This window comes from Vanellus vanellus (genome assembly GCF_965231255.1).
Source record: "Vanellus vanellus genome assembly, chromosome: 3".
Lineage (NCBI taxonomy): Eukaryota > Metazoa > Chordata > Aves > Charadriiformes > Charadriidae > Vanellus > Vanellus vanellus.
The window spans coordinates 27915514-27940056 of record NC_138907.1 but is presented as its reverse complement, the minus strand read 5'-3'; the positions used below and the strand labels follow the sequence as shown (position 1 = coordinate 27940056).

General features: G+C 40.4%; 1 protein-coding gene across 2 annotated transcripts in view; it reads right to left on the bottom strand.

The window, feature by feature from the left end:
* The window catches only part of BICRAL (BICRA like chromatin remodeling complex associated protein), a 51744-nt gene that overhangs the window by 5675 nt on the left and 21526 nt on the right, over positions 1-24543 (bottom strand). Inside the window, exons 1-10 of one of the 2 annotated variants that reach the window (XM_082481955.1) lie at positions 20858-21118; positions 20226-20274; positions 15238-15286; positions 15087-15155; positions 9351-11051; positions 7465-7564; positions 6107-6204; positions 4353-4414; positions 4081-4226; positions 626-720 (exon numbers count right to left, since the gene is read on the bottom strand). In XM_082481955.1, coding sequence (XP_082338081.1) covers positions 626-720; positions 4081-4226; positions 4353-4414; positions 6107-6204; positions 7465-7564; positions 9351-11051; positions 15087-15155; positions 15238-15286; positions 20226-20269 — 2364 coding nt within the window. In that variant the 5' untranslated portion in view covers positions 20270-20274; positions 20858-21118. Of the gene's footprint in view, positions 1-625; positions 721-4080; positions 4227-4352; positions 4415-6106; positions 6205-7464; positions 7565-9350; positions 11052-15086; positions 15156-15237; positions 15287-20225; positions 20275-20857; positions 21119-24543 lie in introns of those variants that run through there. The other variant, XM_082481954.1, reaches the window with a different exon arrangement.

The following is a 24543-nucleotide window of genomic DNA, read 5'->3' as shown; positions in this document are numbered from 1 at the left end:
ATCCTTAAAGTAACTGTCAGTTTTCTTTTTACCTCACACCTGGGATTGTGAAAGCACCTAGATCAGAAGCATTTCCGATGAAAATGTGAGGCTCCACCTAGCTTCTAAGGAGAAGTAATGATTTCCCAAATTGTAATATGATTTAGCTCCAATTATAATATAGCTGGAGGCCTCTGAGTGGAGCTTTTCAACATTCTTTCAGGCTCTATCACCCACAGAAAAATACAGAAATCACCTGCCTGGCTACCACAGTCTGTTCAGGCAAGACCAAAGTATAAGCATAGAGCAGAAGTTCATGTGTCTTAAATATATAGTGGCACCCTTACTTGGGCGGTATGTGAAATACAAATTCGACCCATTTCATTGATTTTAAGATGTGTGCATACACTTAAAAATGCAGGGTGGTCACTGAGATTAATTGTGCAATAACAAATACAATATATATACATACATACATATGTATCTCTAAAACTTTCATATATATATTTATAACCTTCATAAGGCAATAAATAGTATCAACAAAATGAATTGTAATGCTAGCTCTTGCCTTCCTGCAGATGTATTATTTTAAAAAAACTGAATCACATACTATAAACATAAAATGTATCTGGGTTATACACCTTACCATTGCATCTTCTATAAGCAAACATCTGTATTTGTTCAGCATAGCCTGCGTCCTCTTCAGAAGCTGTGTAGCTACAGATTCAAATTCACCGTCCACTAGAAAGACAAGAGTATACTTTCAAATACTGTTCTTCAGTAGCTAATCATAGAATCATAGAATGGTTCAGGTTGGAAAGGACCTGGAAGATCATCGAGTTCCAACCCCCCTGCCATAGGCAGGGACACCTCCCACTAGACCAGGTTGCCCAAGGCCACATCCAGCCTGGCCTTGAAAACCTCCAGGGATGGGGCCTCAACAACCTCTCTGGACAACCTGTTCCAGTGCCTTATCAACCTCAAAGTGAAAAATTTCTTCCTAATGTTTAATCTAAACCTGCCCTCTTCCAGTTTAAAGCCATTCCTCCTCGTCCTATCGCTACATGCCCTGGTAAAAAGTCCTTCCCCAGCTCTCCTGTAGGCCCTCTTTAGGTACTGGAAGGCTGCAATAAGATCTCCCCGGAGCTTTCTCTTCTCCAGGCTGAACAGCCCCAACTCTTTCAGCCTCTCCTCGTAGGAGAGGTGCTCCAGCCCTCGGAGCACCCTCGTGGCCCTCCTCTGGACACGCTCCAGCAGGTCCATGTCCTTCTTATGTTGGGGACCCCAGAGCTGGATGCAGTACTCCAGGTGGGGTCTCACGAGAGTGGAGTAGAGGGGCAGAATCACCTCCTTTGACCTGCTGGCCACACTTCTTATCATGCAGCCCAGGATACGGTTGGCCTTCTGGGCTGCCATCGCACATTGCTGGCTCACGTTGAGCTTCTCATCAATCAGCACACCCAGGTCCTTCTCCTCAGGGCTGCTCTCCAGCCATTCCCTGCTAAGCCTGTATTTGTGCTTGGGATTGCCCTGACCCAGATGTAAGACCTTGCACTTGGCCTTGTTGAACTGCATGAGTTTGGCTTGGGCCCACCTCTCCAGCCTGTCCAGGTCCCTCTGGATGGCATCCCTCCCCTCCAGCATGTCTACCTCGCCAAACAGCTTGGTATCATCAGCAAATTTGCTGAGGGTGCACTCGACCCCACTGTCCACGTCGCTGACAAAGATGTTGAACAGTACAGGTCCCAGTACCAACCCCTGAGGAATGCCACTCGTCACTGGTCTCCACTTGGACATCGAGCCATCGACCGCAACTCTTTGAGTGCGACCATCCAGCCAGTTCTTTATCCACCGAGTGGTCCATTTGTCAAATCCATGTCTCTTCAATTTAGAGACCAGGATATCGTGTGGGACAGTGTCAAACGCTTTGCACAAGTCCAAGTAGATGACATCAGTTGGTCTTCCCTTGTCCACTGCCACTGTAACCCCTTCGTAGAAGGCCACCAAATTTGTCAGGCATGACTTGTCCTTGGTGAAGCCATGCTGGCTGTCACCAATCACCTCCTTGTTTTCTACGTGCCTCAGCAGTTTCCAGGAGGATCTGCTCCATGATCTCGCCAGGCACAGAGGTGAGACTTACTGGCCTGTAGTTTCCTGGGTCTTCCTTATTTCCTTTTTTGAAAATAGGGGTTACGTTTCCCCTTTTCCAGTCAGCAGGAGCCTCGCCAGACCGCCACGACTTCTCAAATATGATGGCTAGTGGCTTAGCAACTTGATCTGCCAGTTCCCTCGGGATCCGCCGATGTTTCTCATCAGGTTCCGTGGACTTGTGCACCTTCATATTCCTCAGGTGGTCTCGCACTTGATCTTCACCTACAGTGGGTGGTTCTCCATTTTTCCCAATCCTCACCTTTGCATTCTGTGTCATAGGCAGTGCAGCTGCAGTCCTTGCCAGTGAAGACTGAGGCAAAAAAGTCATTGAGTATCTCAGCTCTGTCTCTGTCCCAGGTAACCAGTTCTTGCGTTTCCTTCCGGAGAGGGCCCACAGTTTCGCTAGTCTTTCTTTTCTCGCTGACATACTTAAAGAAGGAATTTTTGTTTGTCTTATATGTCCCTGGCCAGATTTAGTTCTGTTTGGGCTTTAGCTTGTCTAACCCGATTCTTGGCTGCTCAAATGATTCCTCTGTGTACCTCCCAGGCTACCCGCCCCTGTTTCCACTCCCTACAGGCCTCCTTTTTCCTTTTGTTCATGTCCAGGAGCTCCTTGTTCATCCACGCAGGCCTCCTGGCTTTTCTGCCTGACTTCCTCTTTGTAGGGATGCATTGCTCCTGAGCTTGAAGGAGGTGGTCCTTGAATATTAACCAACTTTCTTGGACCTCTCTTCCCTCCAGCGCTTCATCCCATGGCACCATACCAAGCATATTCTTCAAGAGGCCAAAGTCAGCTTTCCTAAAGTCAAGGGTGGTCAGCCTGCTGTGCACCTTCCTCGCTGCCTCGAGGATCTCAAACTCGACCATTTTATGGTCACTACAGCCCAGGCTACCCTTGAGTTTGACACTGTCTACCGGCCCCTCCTTGTCGGTAAGAACAAGATCCAGCATAGCTCCTCTCCTTGTTGGCTCCTCAACCACTTGGAGAAGGAAGCTGTCCTCAGTGCAATCCAAGAACCTCCTGGATTGCCTATGCCTGGCTGTGTTACCCTTCCAACTGATGTCAGGGTTGTTGAAGTCACCCATGAGAACCAGGGTTTGTGAATGTGATGCCACCCCTATCTGTCTACAGAGGGCTTCATCCACTCAGTCTTCTTGGTCGGGTGGCCTGTAGCAGACCCCCACTGTAATGTCCCCTGCTCCTGGTTTCCCTTTAATCCTGACCCATAGGCTCTCAGTTGGCTCTTTATCCATCTGTATGATGAGCTCCATGCATTCCAGCTGCTCCTTGACATATAAGGCAACACCGCCTCCTCATTTCCCTTGCCTGTCTCTCCTGAAGAGCCTGTAGCATTCCACTCCAACACTCCAGTCACAGGATTCATCCCACCAAGTTTCTACTATGCCAATGAAATCGTAGCCTTGGAGGCGTGCACACATCCCTAGTTCCTCCTGTTTGTTCCCCGTGCTCCGTGCATTCGCATAGAGGCACTTCAGCCGTGTCTTCGTTGAGACTGACTTGGCTGGAGCAGCTGTAATTACTTTGTGCTGCTCTCCAGGCAGCATTCCTTTGCCGTGTATTAACAGTGCCTCCCCACTGGCTCCCGTTGGTTCAGGAGCTCCTGGCTTGTCTACGTAAGACTTTGAGCATGCTGCAGAGTAGCCAGCACATTTTGGAGCTAATGGCTGCAGGCCCTCACCAACACCCCATTCCTCTATCCTTGGTACAACATCCCTTGGCTGGTCACAGGCAAACCCGATAATACCCCCTTCCCCTGTCAAATCTAGTTTAAAGCCCTGTTAATAAGCCCTGCTAATTTTTGGGCGAAAACCCTTCTCCCTCTTGCACAAATTTAAAAATGTTCCCTTTCTTACTGCTCTACCCAACACACAGAATTCTCTCAATACATTCATTACAAATGTATTGCCAATTTTTAAAGAGAGAATTACCTTTTCTTAAGTCTTCTTCTGTCGGCAGTGATCCCTGGCACACATGGTATGAAAGGAGTCTCTGAACTGCATCATTTAACGATCTGAACTGACTTTTATCTGGTGTCACAGCGTGCATTTGATCCTTCTGTAACTGCTGTAGAATACTATAAGAAAAATTAATGATATATAATTAACACATACTCTAACAAAAGTTTATGCATTGACAAAAACTGAAAAGAAATTAAGGTTAGAGGAAACATCTGCAACAAAATTACAAAAGAAGGACTTACAAAGCTCCTTTAGTTAACTGTTTAGCAGCAGGCCTTTTCTGTCCAACTAAATGACCATCCACCTAAGTTCAAAACAAAAGACAAATTAAAATATATCGCCTCCTTTGCAAAGCCCAAGTTTCAGCATTTATTCCAGCCAATTGAGTATATCACCAACACCAGGTGTAACCACCACATAAGTATAAACACTTTCAACTATCTCCTATTTTCACAGGGCACTATCAATGAACTAGGGAAGTCACTTCTCCTAAGCAAGCCAAAGGTCTGAAATGATGTTTGTAGGCAAATTCCACCACAGTGCATATACATGCTTCACTAGGGAAAAGGTTGGTTATCAAATTTAGTAGGTGAAAAGAAGAAAAGGTACAACTAGAAACTTTTCCAAAGAAATCTGCTCTCAAGAACTGCCTGCATTTCTCAGCTGATGTCATCTTGCCTGATTTTGATGGATTAGAGTATCTGTCAGGAAAGCAGGCTAAGGTTGCGTAAAGGTGAGGTGGTAAAGGCTCATGTTCCTGCTGTATGGGAGGCATTACTGCAATCCAGGTATTCTCCCAAAGAAGTCATCCTGGATCAAAGAGCCTTTGTTTAATACGAAGTTGTTGGTTTTTTTCAGTCTACTATTCTTTCTAATGGAATTGGCCACAGAGCAAAAGTTACTTACGACTTAAAAAAAGACTTCATGAAAGATCTTTTGAAATATAACATGGTTAGAAGGGAAAAAAAAAAAAAAAAAAAAAAAAAAAAAAAAAAAAAGCACGTGGTACAGAGCACCCTTCTTAGGAAAGTAGGAGCAGCATGAAGCAGGCACACTGTAACAATACTTGCTGGCCAAAAAGTCTCTAGCTTCAGAGCATAAAAAGTATTTTCTATGACAAGAGAATGAACATCTGACCAACAATTACAAAACCAGGCTGAACTCATAATTGAGCACTACTGTGAGCATCTCCTGCTCTACTTGTACATCAGTAAGACAGGGAAAAACTTTCATGTCATACTACATTGACAAACACATTTGCAGCAAAGAACAAAAATTCTACATCAGATCCTCCCTTTTCTTCCATGTTTGTGTAGTTTAGTTTCACCCACAACAAAGCCCACGTTTTCAAGCCTACTTCAAACCCTCGCTTCTTGCCCTCAGCTACTCAGTCAAATGTAACAACTGTCTCCTCTGTCCAGAAGTTCTTGTATTCCCCCTCCAAAAAAGCTGGCCTCCCCTTCCAGTCCCAAACCCTGGACATAGTATTAAATTTTTGTACATAGTTGCCATATATAGGAGAACTTTTGGTGGTTAAAAAAACGGAATGGAAAAAAAAAATGACACTGGGGAAAGAAGACAATGCAATGAAGGATAAAACAGACAAAGACCAGATAGATTTTTTTCTGCTACTTCTCAAAACCATACCATCCCAATCAGCTAGAGAATAGCTGAGTTTGTAAGAAGTAATGCTAAGAGTAGGTCCAACTTATGTCCAACTCAATGAAGAATTGCTGAGCCATATGACATTATCTTTAGGTAACATTACGGTCAGACTCCACTTACTGAATTAAATCTCAAAACAGCATTCAGAATACCAATTTGCAAAACACTCAACGTTTATTACGTCAAGGTAGAATTGACAAGTTTGAGTGACACTCATACTCTAAAAAAACCTGCAAGGACTCCTACATTATCAATATGGAGTTGAAACATCCCTAACTACTAAAATTCTAAGGGAAAGGGAAAGGGGAATGCAAATAAGAGTATTCTTTACCTGTATACTCTGCTGAAGTGATGATGACGCTATTACTTTTTCTTGTGACGGTGCAGTTCCTAGAGATTGCTGTATGATTTTTCCTCCAGAGTCCTGTCCTATAAAAAATACATTAAAAAGACTCTGTCAACCTAAGAAAGAACAAAATAATTTTGTGTACCTATCTTGATCATTTTACTTGAGTTTTTAGCTTTTAGGAGAAAGACACATGTCTTATATGCTTAAAAGCATTAGTGCGACTACCCTGTGGAGAAACTGGGTCATAAAAATGAAGCAGGATTGACATTTTGTGCCATAAACTACAAAAACCCTCAGATACAGATCATCTCCTGCCATAGTACTGCAATGCAAGAAGAAATTCAAGTACCATGAGTATAGTATCCCAACAATTTACTGAAAAGCATACAGTATATTTTATCAAGCTTTTCAATAATAACCCTCCCTCAAGCACCTAAACCCAATTTTTCTAGAGCTCCTGAAAGTACTTAGACAGCAGGCATCATCTATTTTTTCCCCTAGATTTTCTAGATAGGTAGACTTCCTTCAGTTGCCTTGCTCAGGAATTCAAACAGGATCCTACCAGCCATGCTACGTTACAACCAACACAAATAGTAATTTATGGTTCTTTCCACCCAAAAAAACATACTGTGCTGATTATAGAGAACTGCCTGGACAGTTTGCACATAACAGTACACAAGGAGAAAAAAAGAAAAAAGGCAGGCAGATGATGAGACCTTATTCAAAAGGGTTACTTATGTACAAAGAGAACATGAAGGTTACTGCCTTCTTCTGTTTTTTAATATACTGGTTTTGTTCTTTTAGTAGCACAGTGCTGCTTGAAAAGCCCAGTATTTTGCCATGAACAATGCATTAACTATTCTAACTGAAAGTGACACATTCAAAAACAAATCGATGACAGCCTGCACATAGCCTTGTAATCGCTATTTTCCTTCCTCTCTATCTGAAGTAGCCATCACAAAACAGAGGGTCTAGAAGTTTCACAGAATTTTTAGTAGATATCCCTATTTCAAAAATGACTTATTTCTATTTTCCTAAGCTGAAAAAAAGTAAGAAAAACGAAAAGAAGGTACAATTTGGGGTTTTACAGAAGGGAGAAATAATCACTTATTGTGGAGATTCAACTTTTCACCCTAAAAAATGAAGTGCCATGGAGGGAAAAAAATAAAAGCACACACTTAACACAAAAAATTAGTTTGTGTTCTTCTAAAAATAAAATTCTGATAACCTTTAGGACCCTATCAGCATGAGCTGTCAATGCAAGTCTGACACATCGAAGAAGAACCAATTTCTGTTGCTGCAGAAAATTAAGAAATGATTTTAAAAAGACCTTAGTTGACCTGATAGTGTGTTGCTCAGAAGACTTGTTAGCTGAGGCTGTCTCAAATTATCCTGTGTCTTCGATGCAGAAACTGCTGATGTCTGGCTCATAGCTTTTTTCTGTCACACACATTAAAAAAAAATAAAAAAAACACAGTCATCTTTACCGAAAGCTCTAACAAACAAGAGGAAAGAAGAAAAAAGGCAACTAAAATTCAGCTCTACACATCCATTTTCAACCTCAAACTCACAAGCGGTGGAATTTCAGACATCTCAATTCCTCCTAAGTTCAAGAATTTTATAAAGTAAATCAGAAAGGAATAGAAATTACACTAACAGTACAAATATACACCAGTTATATTCTAGAAGATCTATTTACAAGTGGCCCTCAAAAAGCCTAGTTTTAAGAGTCTCAAAACTGTAAGATGACTAAATAAGCCATCTCCGCAGCAAAAAAAATACACAGTGGAACAAACTGTCCAGTGTTCTGCAACTAAATGATACATGGTTTACAATACACTACAATATTTAAAATGCAAGTACAAACAAACTAAAAAGATTCTGGCAAACAGTAACATTTGTTCTCTGTAGTTCCCATTTTCAGCTCTGAAATTTCAGCACAAAACCAAAATGACCTTTTACAGCAATAAGAAATATTATGCTTTTATGACTGCTGAAACTCACTGACCCAGAACATAACCTACAAATAGGAAGATGTAGTCATATGAACAGAAAGTCAGGCAGGCCTCAAATTACTAATCTGCAAACAAAATGTTACAACCTGTGCTAGCAGTTTTGGCAAAGACTGAAAATGTGGTTCTACAACATATTCACCCTTATTTTCTCCATAGACATCATTTTCTAAGACACATTATTTCATTACCCAGTGGGTAAAAAAAAAAAAATTCCATTAGACCTCTGAGAGAAGAGAAAGATCTAAGATAATTAGTGCAAATGCATTCTGAGACAGTTGCTATCGGTATTTTGTAATGACCAGGGGAAAAAAAAAAAAAAAAAAAAAAAAAAGTCAGAAGTGGAATAATAAATTGTTGCTAATTGTGTGATGAGTCACTGAGTTAATGGCAGAAACTGGAAGTTCACTTAAGAAAATAGACAAACTTGACTTGAATATATACTGCACAACAAATGACCAGTTCTAACCTTAAAAGTAAATAAAAAAAAAAAAATTAACTATTACATAGACGTCTTCTTAGAGAAAATATTTTTAAAATGTTATGCTTTTACAAACTGCTTTAGAAGGTATTTCCTGTTAAGGATTCTAATAAACACTTCTTGCCTTGTCTTTGCTTCAAATTTGAAAACTCCTAATTGCTCCAGACACATGAAACGACAATAGGCAAACTGCCAAAAAGGTTAATTTTAACAGATTAATTTTGTGTGGTAAATAACAAGGAAAAGAAAAACAAGAAACCTTTTCATCTCTAATTTGAATAGGTCAAACCTTGAAAACACATACATAGTTTTTAGTGAGGTCAAAAGACCTGTAAGTGCTAAGGGTGTACCCGAGCCTTTACATCCAGCTCTACGGTAAGATTTTTCAGGAGAACTCATAGTTGTGTTAATCTTACAATGTCCATTCCTTTAAACGGGAGCAGAAATAAATCAGTGCTAAGCAGTTCTAAAAATATTACTATAAATCACCAGCAAAATCTCCTGAATTAATGAAAGTGACAGACTCATTCACTCGTGATAGACTTTAGAAAATACCAAGTGAAATGATGCATCCAGGTTACAGTAATTTTTAGCAGTTCCACAGTATTCAGAGTAATACAAATTAGCAAAATTAACGTTCTCCATATTAACACCAACTTTAATACTTTGTTAACCAGATTTTAGCACAGCTTAGAAGCATTTATTTGGCTACATTCTCAAGCAGCTTTCATACCTGACCAAAGGCAAACTGTTGTTGTGTTACTCCAATTGATGTGTGACTAAAGGTGCTGACAGATTTGGAAGAGGATGCTGGAAGACGATGTGATGCACTGACGGGAACTTGAGTTCTGTTCTGTGTGAGCTGATCTCCAGTGAAGTTTCCTCCTGATGCAACAGACTGAATTGATGGTCCCAAGCTAGGATGTACTGAACCAGAAGAACTTGCAACAGCAAATCGATTAGAAGCTGACATATTTGAGACTGTAGACTGCCCAGGTGACATCGTAGTAAAACTCGATCTACCTTGAGAAACATTAGCTTGACTTGGTGACAAATGCAACACTGTTGGTGACGCCTGCTGCAGTGGCACCTGTCCACCAACAATTTGTGAGGTTCCATGATTTACTATAACTTGGTTTCCAGGAGCTGTGAATGTCTGGCCAGAAACTAGCTGAACAGCTGTGTTCTGATTATTCAGCATCTGTCCAGAATATGACTGGTTGGCTCTTAGCATGTTTGTAGAATTCCTGTTGAGCATTACATGTTCAGCAGACACTTGGCTAGGAACCAGCTGGGAAGGCTGAGTCTGAAGAAGTTGTCCATTTATGGCCTGGACATGATGAACTGAATTGGAATTAACAGACAAACTTGTAGGTATGAGAAACTGGTTTTGAGGTGCATGAGGCTGTCCCATAGGAGAATGGATAACAATACTACCTCCAGCATTGCTAACTGTCTGAGGTGTAACTGATTTTCTTGTATTTTGTTGATTAACAATATTAACGGACATATGAGGACCAACTACTGAACTCTGAGGTGAGTTTGCAGAAGCAAACGGAATCCCTTGCTGTACATGATGTTGCTGTATTCCCAAGTTATTCACATTGTAAGCAGTCTGCTGACCCATCTGGATAGGCTTTGGTTGGATATTAATGGGAACTTTGTTAGAGTTTGGTGCCAAACCCCTTTGAATGATGATATTATGGACAGGCAATGACGTCTGAAAATTTGTGCTGTTAAATGGAACGGTTACAGGTTGTGCTACTGGACTTGAATTTGAGTTACCAAAGAGTGAGTTACCATTTGGAGTTTGTCTATGAACCAAGAGGCCACTACTCATGTTTGCAGGTGTTTGTTGACCATTGCCTTTCAGTATAATCTGAGATCCATCAAGGTTATTAATGGTCATCATGGAAGGTTGATTACTAAATGAACCAATTAGCTGTATCTGCCCAGAACCACTAATCTGGCTGCTATTAGACAAATGCTGGCTGGGAACACTAATTCCGACATGTTGCATAAAGCCATGTTGCACACCGACTGTATTGCTTGCAAAAGATGCTCCAACAGGTTGCTGTACCACTTGAGTAACTCCTATAGGTTGCAACGTCTGACCTGAGTAATTAGAAACATTAGAAGCCTGAGTAAAGGATGCTGATGAAGAAGGATGAAGCTGAGCTTGTGCAAACTGTTGGCTAGAACCTACACTGGCATCCAAATACGCCTCTTCTGCCAAAGTCTGTTCAGTAATATTGGCCTCCTGCAAGGACTTCTGAAGAATATCAAAAGGCTGATCCTCAGTAAGATCGGGTAAAGGAGAAGATACAAGTTCATCTTCAAGAAACTGAAGGCTACTGGACAGCTGCAGTCCATCGCTAGGCCCCTCTCCAAGCTGACCACTTACACCTTTTACAGACGACTTAGGATCAGTGTTCTGAAATGAAATGCAAAACAAAAAATAAATCATTTTCAGAAATTCCAAGCTCTACCTTGTTTCTTCATTAAGCTTTTCTTCATGCAAGCAAACTTTCTTTACAAAATTATATTCTTTGTACAGTATGTATATAAGGTGACGTTCATCCCATACAGTGGGCCAGCATAAACACATGCATCACTTAGGTCCCACTCATGCCCTCGTAAGACTGCTGGAGACACTACTCTCCTCTCACTTCTCAAATCTCCCAATTCCACAGCACTCAGCTCTGCAGCTGCACTGTTTCAAGAGGTGTGACATGCTCTTTAAGTACCATTTTCCCCTTCCTCCAACTGAGCACTGTATGGACAAAAGGATAAAAGAAAGGAGTGAAAAGACTTCCACTGTAACTCAATTTGGGGCAAGGTTTCAATAGCAGCTCTTTCACTGACCTGCTCTGTCAAATCAGATCCATCTCCAAAATCCTACCGATATTTCTATAGTCACACAGTGCAAACTAGTGACCATTTCATAAAGTTAAGGACTAATTCTTTGTTTAGATAAAGAAAAACAATGCTACAGACTTTGTGGTTTATGCTAGTAAAAGGATTATAGAGAACTATAAGCATTGAAACTAGAGCAAATACTATGTGGCACCCTGAATGAAAAAATCCTTCAACTCTACATCCATAAATACTGTGATAAGGAAAATCAGAACCTACTTTACTCTGGTCTAAACAAAACTATGTCCAGAAACTCTAGACAACACAAGTACCAGGTTTCTACAGGTGGAATGTATAGTAATATTTGCAACAGTTTTAAGTTAGACAGAGTACACCTTTCTAAATTGCAAAACCATATCTCAACTATTCAAAGACAACATCCAGTTTCTTTTTAGGTCAGTATAAATGCAAAACGTGGGTGTGAAACGATCAGTCACCTTCATAATCTGAGCCTTCACTCCTTGAATGTCATAGACGCTTGTTTTCACCTCATATAAACAGTGTGAAGATGTTGCAAGCCCTAATTATCACAGGCAGTAATGTTCCCCACGCATATTTATTCAGAATTTTACCCCAATCTGCTTCTGAATCAGCCTGTGTAGTTTTTGAAACTTCAGTCATGTTTTAAGATATTAAGAGGTTGATCTTAAAATTCCAAAATACAATTGTGAAATTAATAAACTTTTTTACATTTAATGTTAACAGAAGGAATCAAACTAGTACTTAAATGTCTTGATGTCTGTATCTCATGAAAACCTAAGACTACAAATCAGGTTCTCAACTGTACCTAGCTACCATCAGGCAGAGCAAAAAGGAATCACTAACTAGGGTGTTATTAGGAGTCATAACTGTCAGGTTCTTGTGGAGAAATCCCTATTGCATCTGTAACTTGTCTCCAGTGACAATGACCAACCTGAAATCTTTCACAACTGCATAACTTAAAAGAGTACAGTTAATGCTATTCCTGTTAGTACTAACAATACAACTATTACTACTAGTAGTAATAGCAATAGTGAAAATAAATAATATTACATGCAATCAAGATTAATAGCTTGAAACTCTCCCACTGAAATGGAAGAATCTCAAGTTTCACTCCCTGCTCCCAGAACTGTTTAACATACAAGAACAATTTTATGTGCGTAAACTGGAACAAGAGACCTTCCAAGTTAACATCTGAATCACTGCTGCCCAGATTCAGAACAGCCACGCAGAACACCAAACTAACTTCAACAAGAAATTAGTGCCTCTGCAATTTCATGAATCTGCTTACCAACAAGAGTCTTATTCTCACTGGCTCCATGAATATTCTTAAGCTGGTCTACTATACCATAATTAGAAGGTGGAAGCAGCCATCAAATACGACCCAGGTAATAGGGTGATGGCTAAGGAACCCTCTCATGAGGGTTGTAACAAGAGACTATCGAAGGAAATCAACGTGGAATCAGTAGAGGTGGTATGCAATCACTCAGCTCAGGGGATGGGGTCGGGGGGGTGAAATGTGGACACAGCTTTCTCATCCTTCAGTCAGCAGGAACTTAATCTTGTTTGTGTTAGGTGTTGGCTGAGCACGCTTACCAGCTGAGGCACTGAACCCTTGCCACTGAATTTGTAAACTCTGCCACTGAAAGGCATGAGATGAGAATCAAGACAGTCAATCCTACTTCACGGTAGCAATTCTGAATACACACAAAGACAGAACTTTCAGTATCTGCAAAAATTTTAGTGACAAAAAAAACTCAGAAGCCTTTAACTTTTCAGGTATCTTACACTATAAGCAGGGACCTGTTATTTCACAATGCACTATAAGAATCTATCCTTGCAATCAAGTCGTTCACTTAGGTCAGCACAAGGCTCATGCAAGGGAGGGAGGGAAGGAAGAGAAGATGGCTTTGGTATTCATTATGAAGATACAAAAGGATGAGAACAGAGCATGAGAGGAACAAGTGCTGGAGAATGAAAATACAGGAAGTCATCCTAGGAATACACACTAGAAATCCTTGTTCCTCTGATCCCTGCCTTCTAGATTACCCACTCCTCCAATCTCATATACCAAATATTTTTGTTTCCCCCAACTGCTACTCCCTATGCAACAATCCCACCTTGCCCAGAATCTCCCACTCCCTCTCAAAAATTACCCAAAACCTCACTTTCTGAAAATAGACCAGAAATACACCCCTGACTCCTGCCCACCTACCCGTGTTTATCAGAAGAATCCGTACAAAGAACAACTAGGAAGTGTAGGCTACGACAAATGCATGTCATGCCGCCCTTTTTCCCCCCCATAACTTCATTTTTCCAAGGATGAGTCCTCAAACCCACCTCTGCCATGTTGCATACAGGAAGCCACTGCCCAATAATGGCTAGCCTGGTACCACTGAAACCACCGTTCTCAATTAGCTGAAAATTGGGCACACCTTATTACTGTTGGCACCCCACTCCCCCACCATTAGCTCAACCAGCTTATCTGGAAAAACTGTCACTCAACTTATGTTTCTTCTACAATATTTAAAAATTATATTGAAAGGGGAGGGACAGGGCAAACATTTCACATCATACTACTGTGGCTACAGAAAAGTCATTAGTTCCCTACATACAGATAAACAGTTTTCAGGATTTATTTATGCTAATCATGTAATGTCCCTACACACCTACAGGCATATCCACATATCTGTTAGGAACACGGGACAAACAGAGTCAAGACAACAGCACAACAGAAAGAGGAATCACCAAGGAAACCCTATCCTATGTATTCAGATAACTGAATTGTGGGATGAAGAATTCAGTTTTTTTAGAAAAACACACCAATGAAATCAAAGAAACATGGATAAGAAGGGATGTCTGAAAGTCATCTAGTCCAACCTTCTACTCAAAGCAGGACTATCACCAGCACTAGAGCAGATCAGCCTTGGCTTTATCTCCAAGGAGAGGGATTCCACAACCTCACTGGGTAAAACTTGGTCCAGGGCTGCAATATGCTCCTGGTGAAGAAAGAATACTGAAGACTATTTGCAACACCTAATGAATTTAAAGTGACTTCCCTAACACCAAAGTTACACGAAGGAAAGATCCCAAGGTAGCTATTCGGTCTAAAGAAGAAAAAAAACCCCATTCATTAATTTTAAAAAACTGCTAGCTCAGATTCTACTCAGAAATAAGAAAAAAAAAACCTCCTAACATACACAGGAAATGTATGAATGACTAACTTTTAAGGTCTACATTTGAGCACTACTGCATCTACAGTCACTAAAATTACAAGTCCAGTTTACTGGAGAGAGTTACACTGGAGAGTGTTTTCACTGCTCAGCAAGCTGTTTTATGCATTTACAAAACATGGCCCAACAGTGTAGTACCTTTTGATTAATTCCCCACTGAAAACCCAATGAAATACTTAAAATACTAACAGCATGAGGTGGTTCTATGTTAGCATTCAGAATTTTCATATGAAAAAGGTCAAAACCCACATCTACTTCGTTTAGTTTTATAAAAGGCAACTAAAGTCATAACAGAAGCATGCAATCTCAATACAAATGTAATTTCTCTCCTGACCACTTACATTGGAGTTGGCGAAAATTGAATTTGAGTTGGCTACAGAATATTCTGCATTAGTCAAGTCTTCATTGCTCTGGTAAAGGACAAAAATCATGTTTAGAAATAATACACTCAACGAAACTTAAGTATGTCTAATACACAGGAATGCTACTTACAGATTTACTACTAGGTCCATGTAGAAAATAATTCAGCGCCTGTGGGTCCCTTAAGGGAAGGAAGAAAAAAAAAAAAAAGTGTTACCACTTTTAGGAAGCTCTTTCTACTAATGAGGCTAATTTAACTAAGCCAGATACTGTATTCATGTACATCAGGTTTCTAGTAAAAACACATTTATTTCACTGACTCCAATGCAAAGCTGAAAGTTTATAACATCTGAGGATTTGTGTTTCTGTATCAGCACAATTTTCAGATACTGATTGTATTTGTTGTCATTGTACCAATGCATTTCAAGCAATAAATTACACATATTCTCTTACAACACACAGTAATTTATGAAAGCACCTAGTACAAAACCTAAGGAAAATACTACCACCAAATGACATGAGAACTAAAGCAGGTACCATCCCTTCTACAGAAGTAAAGTATAATGCCTGTTTAGCTAGTATCTAAGTCAACAGGGTATTTACAAATCTCAATCTTTAACGTATTTTCTGCCACCCTTAACATAAGTTAATAAAAATACCCTATCGACAAACCTGACATTTAACATGTTTTCTGCCATCCTTAACATAGGTTAACAAAAACTTATGCTTGCTAGAGTAACAGTGCCTTTTCGAAGTGTAATCAACCACAGAAATAACTGATCAAATATTATGAAATGCAATTTCAGTGTATTTCATTAACTTAGCACTATCACTGAATAAATCTCAGATTAAAAATGTGATCTGACAGAACGAGTGTTGGAAATTCAAACGAATAAAAAAAATGCATAAATGTAACTGCACATGTAGACCAAGTAAAAAACAGTAAAAGATTGTGTTAAATGGCATTATTTTAATACAATTATTGAGCATTTCCCAACATGTCCATTAACATGAAGAGTAAAATGACATGGAGCTTTTTTATTTTAAAACATCTTTATTGATTAACAAGTAGTAATAAAACATTCTTGAGAAGCAGGAGACTCTCATGTAAAAAAAATACTAATTCAAAACATCTCTCCTTCTCTCTTGATCATCCTAGAAAATAAAGAGGGAACAAGTTAAAAGATCTTTCAGGTTTACCACCACAAATACACCTCTATACCTCTTTTTTTCACTTAAAAAACACACTGCATTCACAGTATCACAGTATCACAGTATGCTAGGGATTGGAAGGGACCTCAAAAGATCATCTAGTCCAATCCCCCTGTCGGAGCAGGAACACCTAGATGAGGTTGCACAGGAAGGCGTCCAGGCGAGTTTTGAATGTCTCCAGAGAAGGAGACTCCACAACCTCCCTGGGCAGCCTGTTCCAGTGCTCTGTCACCCTCACTGAGAAGAAGTTTCTTCTCAAATTTAAGTGGAACCTCTTGTGTTCCAGCTTGAATCCATTACCCCTTGTCCTATCATTGGTTGCTACTGAGAAAAGCCTGGCTCCATCCTCATGACATTCCCCCTTTATATATTTATAAACGCTAGTAAGATCACCCCTCAGTCTCCTCCAAACTAAAGAGACCCAGCTCCCTCAGTCTTTCCTCATAAGGGAGATGCTCCACTCCCTTAATCATCTTAGTTGCCCTACGCTGGACTCTCTCCAGCAGCTCTCTGTCCTTCTTGAACTGAGGGGCCCAGAACTGGACACAATATTCCAGATGTGGTCTCACCAGGGCAGAGTAGAGGGGAAGGAGGACCTCTCTCGATCTACTAACCACCCCCCTTCTAATACAGCCCAGGATGCCATTGGCCTTCTTGGCCACAAGGGCACAGTGCTGGCTCATGGTCATCCTGCTGTCCACCAGGACCCCCAGGTCCCTTTCCTCTACACTGCTCTCTAACAGGTAGCTCCCCATCCTATACTGGAACCTGGGGTTGTTTCTGCCCAGATGTAGGACCCTACACTTTCCCTTGTTGTATTTCATTAAGTTATTCCCTGCCCAAATCTCCAGCCTGTCCAAGTCTCTCTGGATGGCAGCACAGCCCTCTGGCGTGTCAGCCACTCCTCCTAGCTTAGTGTCATCAGCAAACTTGCTGATAGTACACTCAATTCCCTCATCTAAATCATTGATGAATATATTGAATAATATGGGCCCCAGTACTGACCCTTGAGGCACTCCACTGGTTACCGGCCTCCAACTGGACTCTGCCCCATTGACTACGACTCTCTGGCTTCTCTCCTTCAGCCAGTTCGCAGTCCACCTAATTATCCGGTCATCCAGTCCACACTTCCTCAGTTTAGCCATGAGGATGCTGTGGGAGACCGTGTCAAATGCTTTACTGAAGTCAAGGTAGACCACATCTACCGCTCTGCCATCATCCATCCACCTCGTTATTTCCTCATAAAAGGCTATGAGGTTGGTCAAGCATGACTTCCCCTTGGAAAAGCCATGCTGACTGCCCCTAATAACCCTCTTATCCTTGATATGCCTTGAGAGGGCACCAAGGATAAGCTGTTCCATCAGTTTCCCAGGGATGGAGGTGAGGCTGACCGGTCTATAGTTACCTGGGTCCTCCTTCTTGCCCTTTTTGAAGACTGGAGTGAAATTTGCTTTCCTCCAGTCCTCAGGCACCTCACCCGTTTCCCAAGACTTGGTAAAGATGGTGGAGAGTGGTCCAGCAATGACTTCAGACAGCTCCTTCAGCACCCGTGGGTGCATCCCATCTGGACCCATGGATTTATGGATGTCCAGGTTGCTTAACTGGTCTCTGACCCAGTCCTCATTGACTAAGGCAAACTCATCCATTGACTTGACTTCATCTTCATCTGGGGTCTCAGCAGAACAGGACTCCTCAGGACAGCCCCCGACAGAGTAGACAGAGACAAAGAAGGCATTCAGTAGTTCTGCCTTCTCTGTATCTTCTGTCACCAGGGCACCCACCCCATTCAGTAGTGGGCCTACATTGCCTCTGGTGTTAGTTTTATCTGCCATGTATTTGAAAAAGCTCTTCCTGTTGTCCTCAACCCCTCTTGCCAGGTTTAACTCTAAGGAGGCCTTAGCTTTCCTAGTTGCCTCTCTACATCCCCTGACAGCAGCCCTGTACTCTTCCCAAGTGGTCAGCCCCTCCTTCCATGATCTATAAACTCTCTTCTTCCACTTGAGCTTGCCAACCAGTTCCCTGTTTAGCCACACAGGTCTCCTGGCTCCCTTCCTTGACTTCCTACGTGTCGGGATGCTCTGATCTTGAGCTTGGTAGAAGCAGTCCCTGAATGCTGACCAGCTATCCTGGGCATCTTTACCTTCAAACAGCTTTGTCCACGGGATTTCCCCTAGTAATTGTGTTTACAAAAGACATTTTGAACAGACAGTATGTGGAAGGGACTTTATGGTGCAATTACTCTTACAACACAGAATTAGTTACATATATTTTCAAACAAAAATGTCTTTACACTAAATTTCAAGAATTAAGGAGAGCAGAAATCATCATCTCATACAGGGCTCTATCATGCTTATGAGTTTTATTGATAAATAACCAGATCATTTAATACTCGTTACACCCACTGGCTTTAAATCATGAAAAACACAATTAAAAATGAAGAACACTTCATCACCTTAAATATTGTCTTTAGTAAGGAAGGAATTTTAGAAGGCACTTACCGAAATCAAAGATCAGATGGAAAATAAAATGCTGTCTTCCATTCTTCTAGATGCTTAAGACAGTAATTGCTGCCCGCAGCAGGAATAACATTGTAATTTTTCACACAAACACTCATCTGTATAGAGAGCACTTCATCTGCTGGACCACCTGTGAACTTGTACGAGGATCCTCGTGATTCATGCTCATGACAGAGCACTTAATTGTCCCATGCAGTCAATTATCATCTTTATGTTCCAAGCAGGATGTGTTTTCATACAGCTACAATCAGTAATCTTGCACAGTATACTTGACAGAATATAACTGCAAGCCATTACTGGCAATACTTTTGCTATAGCACCCACAGAGTAACCCCCAAATTACAGTAGCCGCTGTGGTGATATTTTGTTTTTTTCTAAAGTTAAAGTTCTCACTGGTTTCACTGGAAGCTTTGAGTGCGTAAGCAAGGTAAAAGGCCTATTTATTTACTATATTTAAGACAGTAAAAAATTCTTGTATGAAGCAGAGACAATCTTTTAGTAGCTGCTATGAGACTGATGTCATACTAATTTCTGGTAGAGTTTGAACAGTGTCGTATACGAAACATTCAATTTTCTTCTTATGTTTTAAATGCACTATAGTATGTAATCTGTTCTTGAATACCGACGTGAATGTTAAAGAAAGGAAGGTAACTTGTCACATATACAATCTACAAAAATCTTGCTCATGCTTCAGCTATCCTAATTACTTTTTGAGATTCCCATATGGAATTATAAACCTCCAAATAAATCTGTTAAGGAAATAATGGCGGGGGGCACCATCACCATTAAAATCACCAATTTTATTAAAATCAAGTCCCTTTGAGCAAAATTATGACAAATTCTTGTTTGTTCTGGATACTTAACAGTACTGGGTAGCAATTCTATTTTACTAACATTTTTATGCAAATGCATATTATTAGTAGAAATTAAGTATTTATAATTAAGAATAATTTTACTTTTCCCTTTAAAATACAAGCATAGTGTTAACAAATTATCTAGTTTCACTACTCAAAAAATTGAGATCTTTATTTTTTTTTTATCAAAAAGTATAGTTCCTTGCAATGAAGTTTGTAACAACATCCCTAGTAACATGCTTCAACATTCACCCAATATTACCACTAGCTGGGAAGAGAATCCAGCCTCCACGCACACTCTTTCCTTAGCCTCTCTTGAGGAGAATGCCAGCAACTGGACTGTCAGCTAGCATGCACTGGGACTGAAGGCTTTGTCATGCACACAGCTCCACATGGAGAAAGTGAAGCATTGCTACTCATTTCATTTGCAGGTCACCTAGTCTTGAGACAATACTGAGATAGAATCACCTTCTAGAAGACAATTTTGCAAAATTATTTTTCCCAACTTTTCTGAAAGAATTGCTTAAGAATAACTTACCCAATAAGATCAAGGAGACAGGATTCATCATCGTCATCATCCATGACAACTAGAACAAAAAGGGAGAGGATGGATATTTGATACGTATCAGACAAAAGATTGCTTTCAACAATAACATCAATTTAGAATATCTCAAGATTTTTTATTAAACAATTGATGTCTACATATGTCTACAATAGACAAAATTCTTAAATAAACCTGCACCTTCTACAGAGGTCCATTGATTTATCTCAAAATCAAATTCGGTCACATGTAACAATATACAAAATCCCATGCAATGTTTTACCATTTAGGGTTTTTTTTTTTTAGAATTTTAAATTGGAGAAAGACCGATGATTACACAACTAGTGTTTAATCAGTTTGCATGACTTAAAAAAGCAGTAAAAAATCAACACTGAATGCAATCTCAAGACTCCAATTAAAATGTTTCTATAGCAATTTACTCCAGGTGCGGGAATAACCAAACACTACAGAACCTACGAAGACCGTTACAAATTAGTGGTTGCAATACTGACCAGCAAAAAAGGTAAACAAATTTAGGCCAGTATCATGACAGTGATGTTACAGGCTAGAACCAAAACTATAGCCAAGACATTACAAAGCATTAAAAAGAACACCATTTGCCAGCATACCTTTCTTAGCTATTGCTAGTGACAATATGACCACTTCCAGTTTCTCCGCAACAATTCTCAGAAGACTACTTAAACAAACTTGTGATTAACAGTACAGAGTTCTGACAATCCTTTTATCAACACGTGGGGAATTCATTTGCATTAGCCAAACTGAATGTAAGCATCCATTCATTGGGTGCAGGGCTTTTTTAGCCTTACAACATCATGACCACCAACTCCCTTACGCACTGCCTACTCGGTCAGGTGCTGCCTGTACCAAACACATTCCATCCCTCTTCCCTCCTATCACTGTTCCTTCAAAGCTTCTGTTCACATACCCTGGTTCTCCTGTTCACCGCCACTCTCAGAAAGTCATCGGAGACTGTACCTTCTCCCTTTTCCCTGTCCAAAACTCTTAGGACCATTTTATGGTCCCTTATTCTCTCTGTAATGATCTCGTCTAATGCACCAGTTCAATTATAAACTGATGCTAGCATTTCCTAAACCTCTTGGTACCCTGGCTTCCATGTACTTATACAATCTCACTTTCACAGTATTTTCTAATTAGATCAAACTGATCATTGTGCATTCCATGCTTGTTTTTTCCTCAACTTCCCTTAAAAAGTCTGCTATCACACTTATCACTCAAATGTATTAATATACTTTTGGCTGTGATTCATTTTGCTCTCTCTTTTACTTCTGACCAAACAGAAACTTAACTCTCCCTGACCAGATCCACATGAATCATTCTTCAGGCTCTCCCTCATGCAGATCTCCATAATGACTAAGACAATGAAGGGACAGGAGCATCTGTTACACAGGAGGCTGAAAGCACCGGGACTGTTCTGCCTGGAGCTATGGGGAAATCTTATCCCTGTGTATAAAGACCTGGCGGGAGGGTGTAAAGAAGACTGAGCCAAACTCTTCTCATTGGTATCCAGTGAATGAACAAGAGCATAGGGCACAAATTGAAACAAACAAATCTATTTGAACACAATTATTTATTTTTTTTTAAACTCCGAGGGTAGTCAAACACCGGCACAGGTTTTCCAGCAAGGTTATAGTCTCTGTCCTTGGAGATACCCAGAACCCAGCTGGACCACAGCCCTGAGCATCCTGCTCTGGCTGAGGCTGCTGTGAGCAGGACACTGGATGAGGTGATCTACAGATCTCCCTTCCCACCTCAGCTGTCCTGTGACTCTGTAACCTCTTTCCTGACATTTTTCTATTCCACTGATTCTGAAACTGGTTCACATTTTAGCCAGCAGAGGATACCATGTCCTCTATACTGCGTAGCCTCATTCAGACTTTTTCTTCAGTCTCCTGTGCTTTGACTTACAGAGATGTTGAAGGAGAACAAGAGGATACATCACTATAAGGATCCCTCAGTATCACCTCTCTGGGAGAACAGGAAAACAAATCATGGCTACAGAGAACTACCTCAAATGTTGACAAAATCAGCATTCATGAAGTGATTATGCATCTTAAGAAAAATAATTTCTCCCATGATTCAGTAGCACATCTGCTCACCGTCATGTACAGCCACCAGCATGAGCACTGATCTTGCAATTTAAGGCTAAACAAATAACGCGCATTTAAATTTCATGACATCATAAAATGTCATGTGCATTAGTAAGAACAAATTAATAAGACATTAGCATTAAGTGATTAGCATTCTACTTTAACTGCACTGTTAGTACTACTTACAGAAAGCTGTTATTTCCTCTAACAGCTAAACAGCATCTCCATCTCTCAAGAGTAAGGTTTCAAATACTCCTAACTAACCAAAAGTAAAAATCAGCTCTATCAAAAGTCAATAGGATCTTTGTTTTTGCACTGCATGCCTACTTTTGAAAATCCCATACCATCCCATATGGCAATACTGACATCATTATTTAAATAAAATGTCTTTGCTTTACCAATCCAAATATTTGCTGTGACTGTGCTACAGTAAGGGTTCAACATTATGAAAAGTGATCACACAGAACTTTATTCAATCAGTACTCCTGTAGGTATTAAAACTACTACCACAAATACAACAAATTTCCTAAGTTCACTAAACTCTTGAAAACCTGCATATAATGATCAGAAAGAAAATAAATTGCGTGAAAACACCAATAAGAGAAAATCTTAATGGTAATACATATTATTCACTATTCAGTCCTTCAGCTGAACATGCGGTTGGCTTTATTAGAAAAAATAATTTATTGGTTTTCCTCATTTCACAAATATGGTAAAGAAAAATTTACCCAACATACCTACCAGCTTACTACAGATAATAAAACCCAAAGAAAACAGCTACATTTTTTATAAACATCAAGAATCACAACCAGCCCCCTCCAGAAGCGCATCTTCCTAACAAGCTTTAATAAGATTCTTGTCATCACTATCAGAATTCTATACACACATGAAAAAGAAATATTTCATCACCTTTTTTTTTTTAATGCCAGTTTACCAAAGACCCGGTCTGTATAAAACCATTACCAAGTTTTTATACAGCCGATCAATGTACCATCACAGAGCCACAAACACTTGTAACACAGCTCTTACTACATTCAGAAGTTGTTCTGATCAGCTTTGGCAGCCTAAGGGGCTCCTGCACCCTGAAAACTGCAAATAAAGCACACACAGACGGCTACCATCTCAATATCCCCACAAATGATGGGTAGGTAACACTACACTAATGTGACACTGCACGGCAATGTTTTTGTGAAATACCACAGGACCAAGACGCAATTTAAACAGCACACATAGGGGTATGTGGTCTGTGAAAGAACAATCTAGATCACAAACAAGCCACAAACCTACCTATTTAGACTAAATTCTGTTGATATGTTGCCACACATATCACGTAACTGCAGGTTCAAATCTTTTTAACTGATGCAGATCTCCAATGAGCATTAGTGTCCTGTTAACTTCAGGACAGCAACAGAGGAGGGGCACAATCAGACTGAGTCCTTGCACACCCAAAAGCAACTAACTCATTTAGTCTATTTAGAAAAGGGGGCAACTTTAGCAACACGTGACCGTGACACAGATGATCATTTAAAAGTGCGTTAATAAATGCAAGCCTATCCTGTTACATTTTCTAACACGCTTTCTACAGCACAAATGGTAGAAAAGTTTGCTGCTTGTCTTGCTGACTATCTTTTCAGTTTTTCTATATACAAGTTATACAAATTGTCTTTCTCACTGTTTGTTAACATATAGTGGGCCAAATCAATGATTGATGTATGAAATGGGTATAAACCATATTAAACCAAGACAGTTTGAAAATAAAACTTGACACAATGAGTGGAATTAGAGGATTAGAGTTAACGTAGCCTAGATCAGAGGTCTGCAAAGTGGTGTGTGTGCACCCCAGGGGGTGTGCAAGAAAAGCCACTGGGGTACAGGAAGAATATATTAGAACCTCAGTAGTACATCCATATAATTTGTAATCAAATGTACGTATCTTAGGGGTTCATGTTTGAAAAACTTCTACCGATAGGGGTGTGTGATCAAAAACAACTGGAGACCACTGTCCTAAACTCTTGAAGATTGACTCACTTCTGTATTTGGACCAGTTGACAGGCCTTCAGCCCCTGGGCAAGGGGTGTGGGTGAAAGCTCCAGGTGAGGCTCGTCTGGGCCATCTGGGCTCATCAGTGCACCCAGGGCCTGATAAGAGCCCACGCTAGAGACAGCTGGGGGAAAATACACATGGGG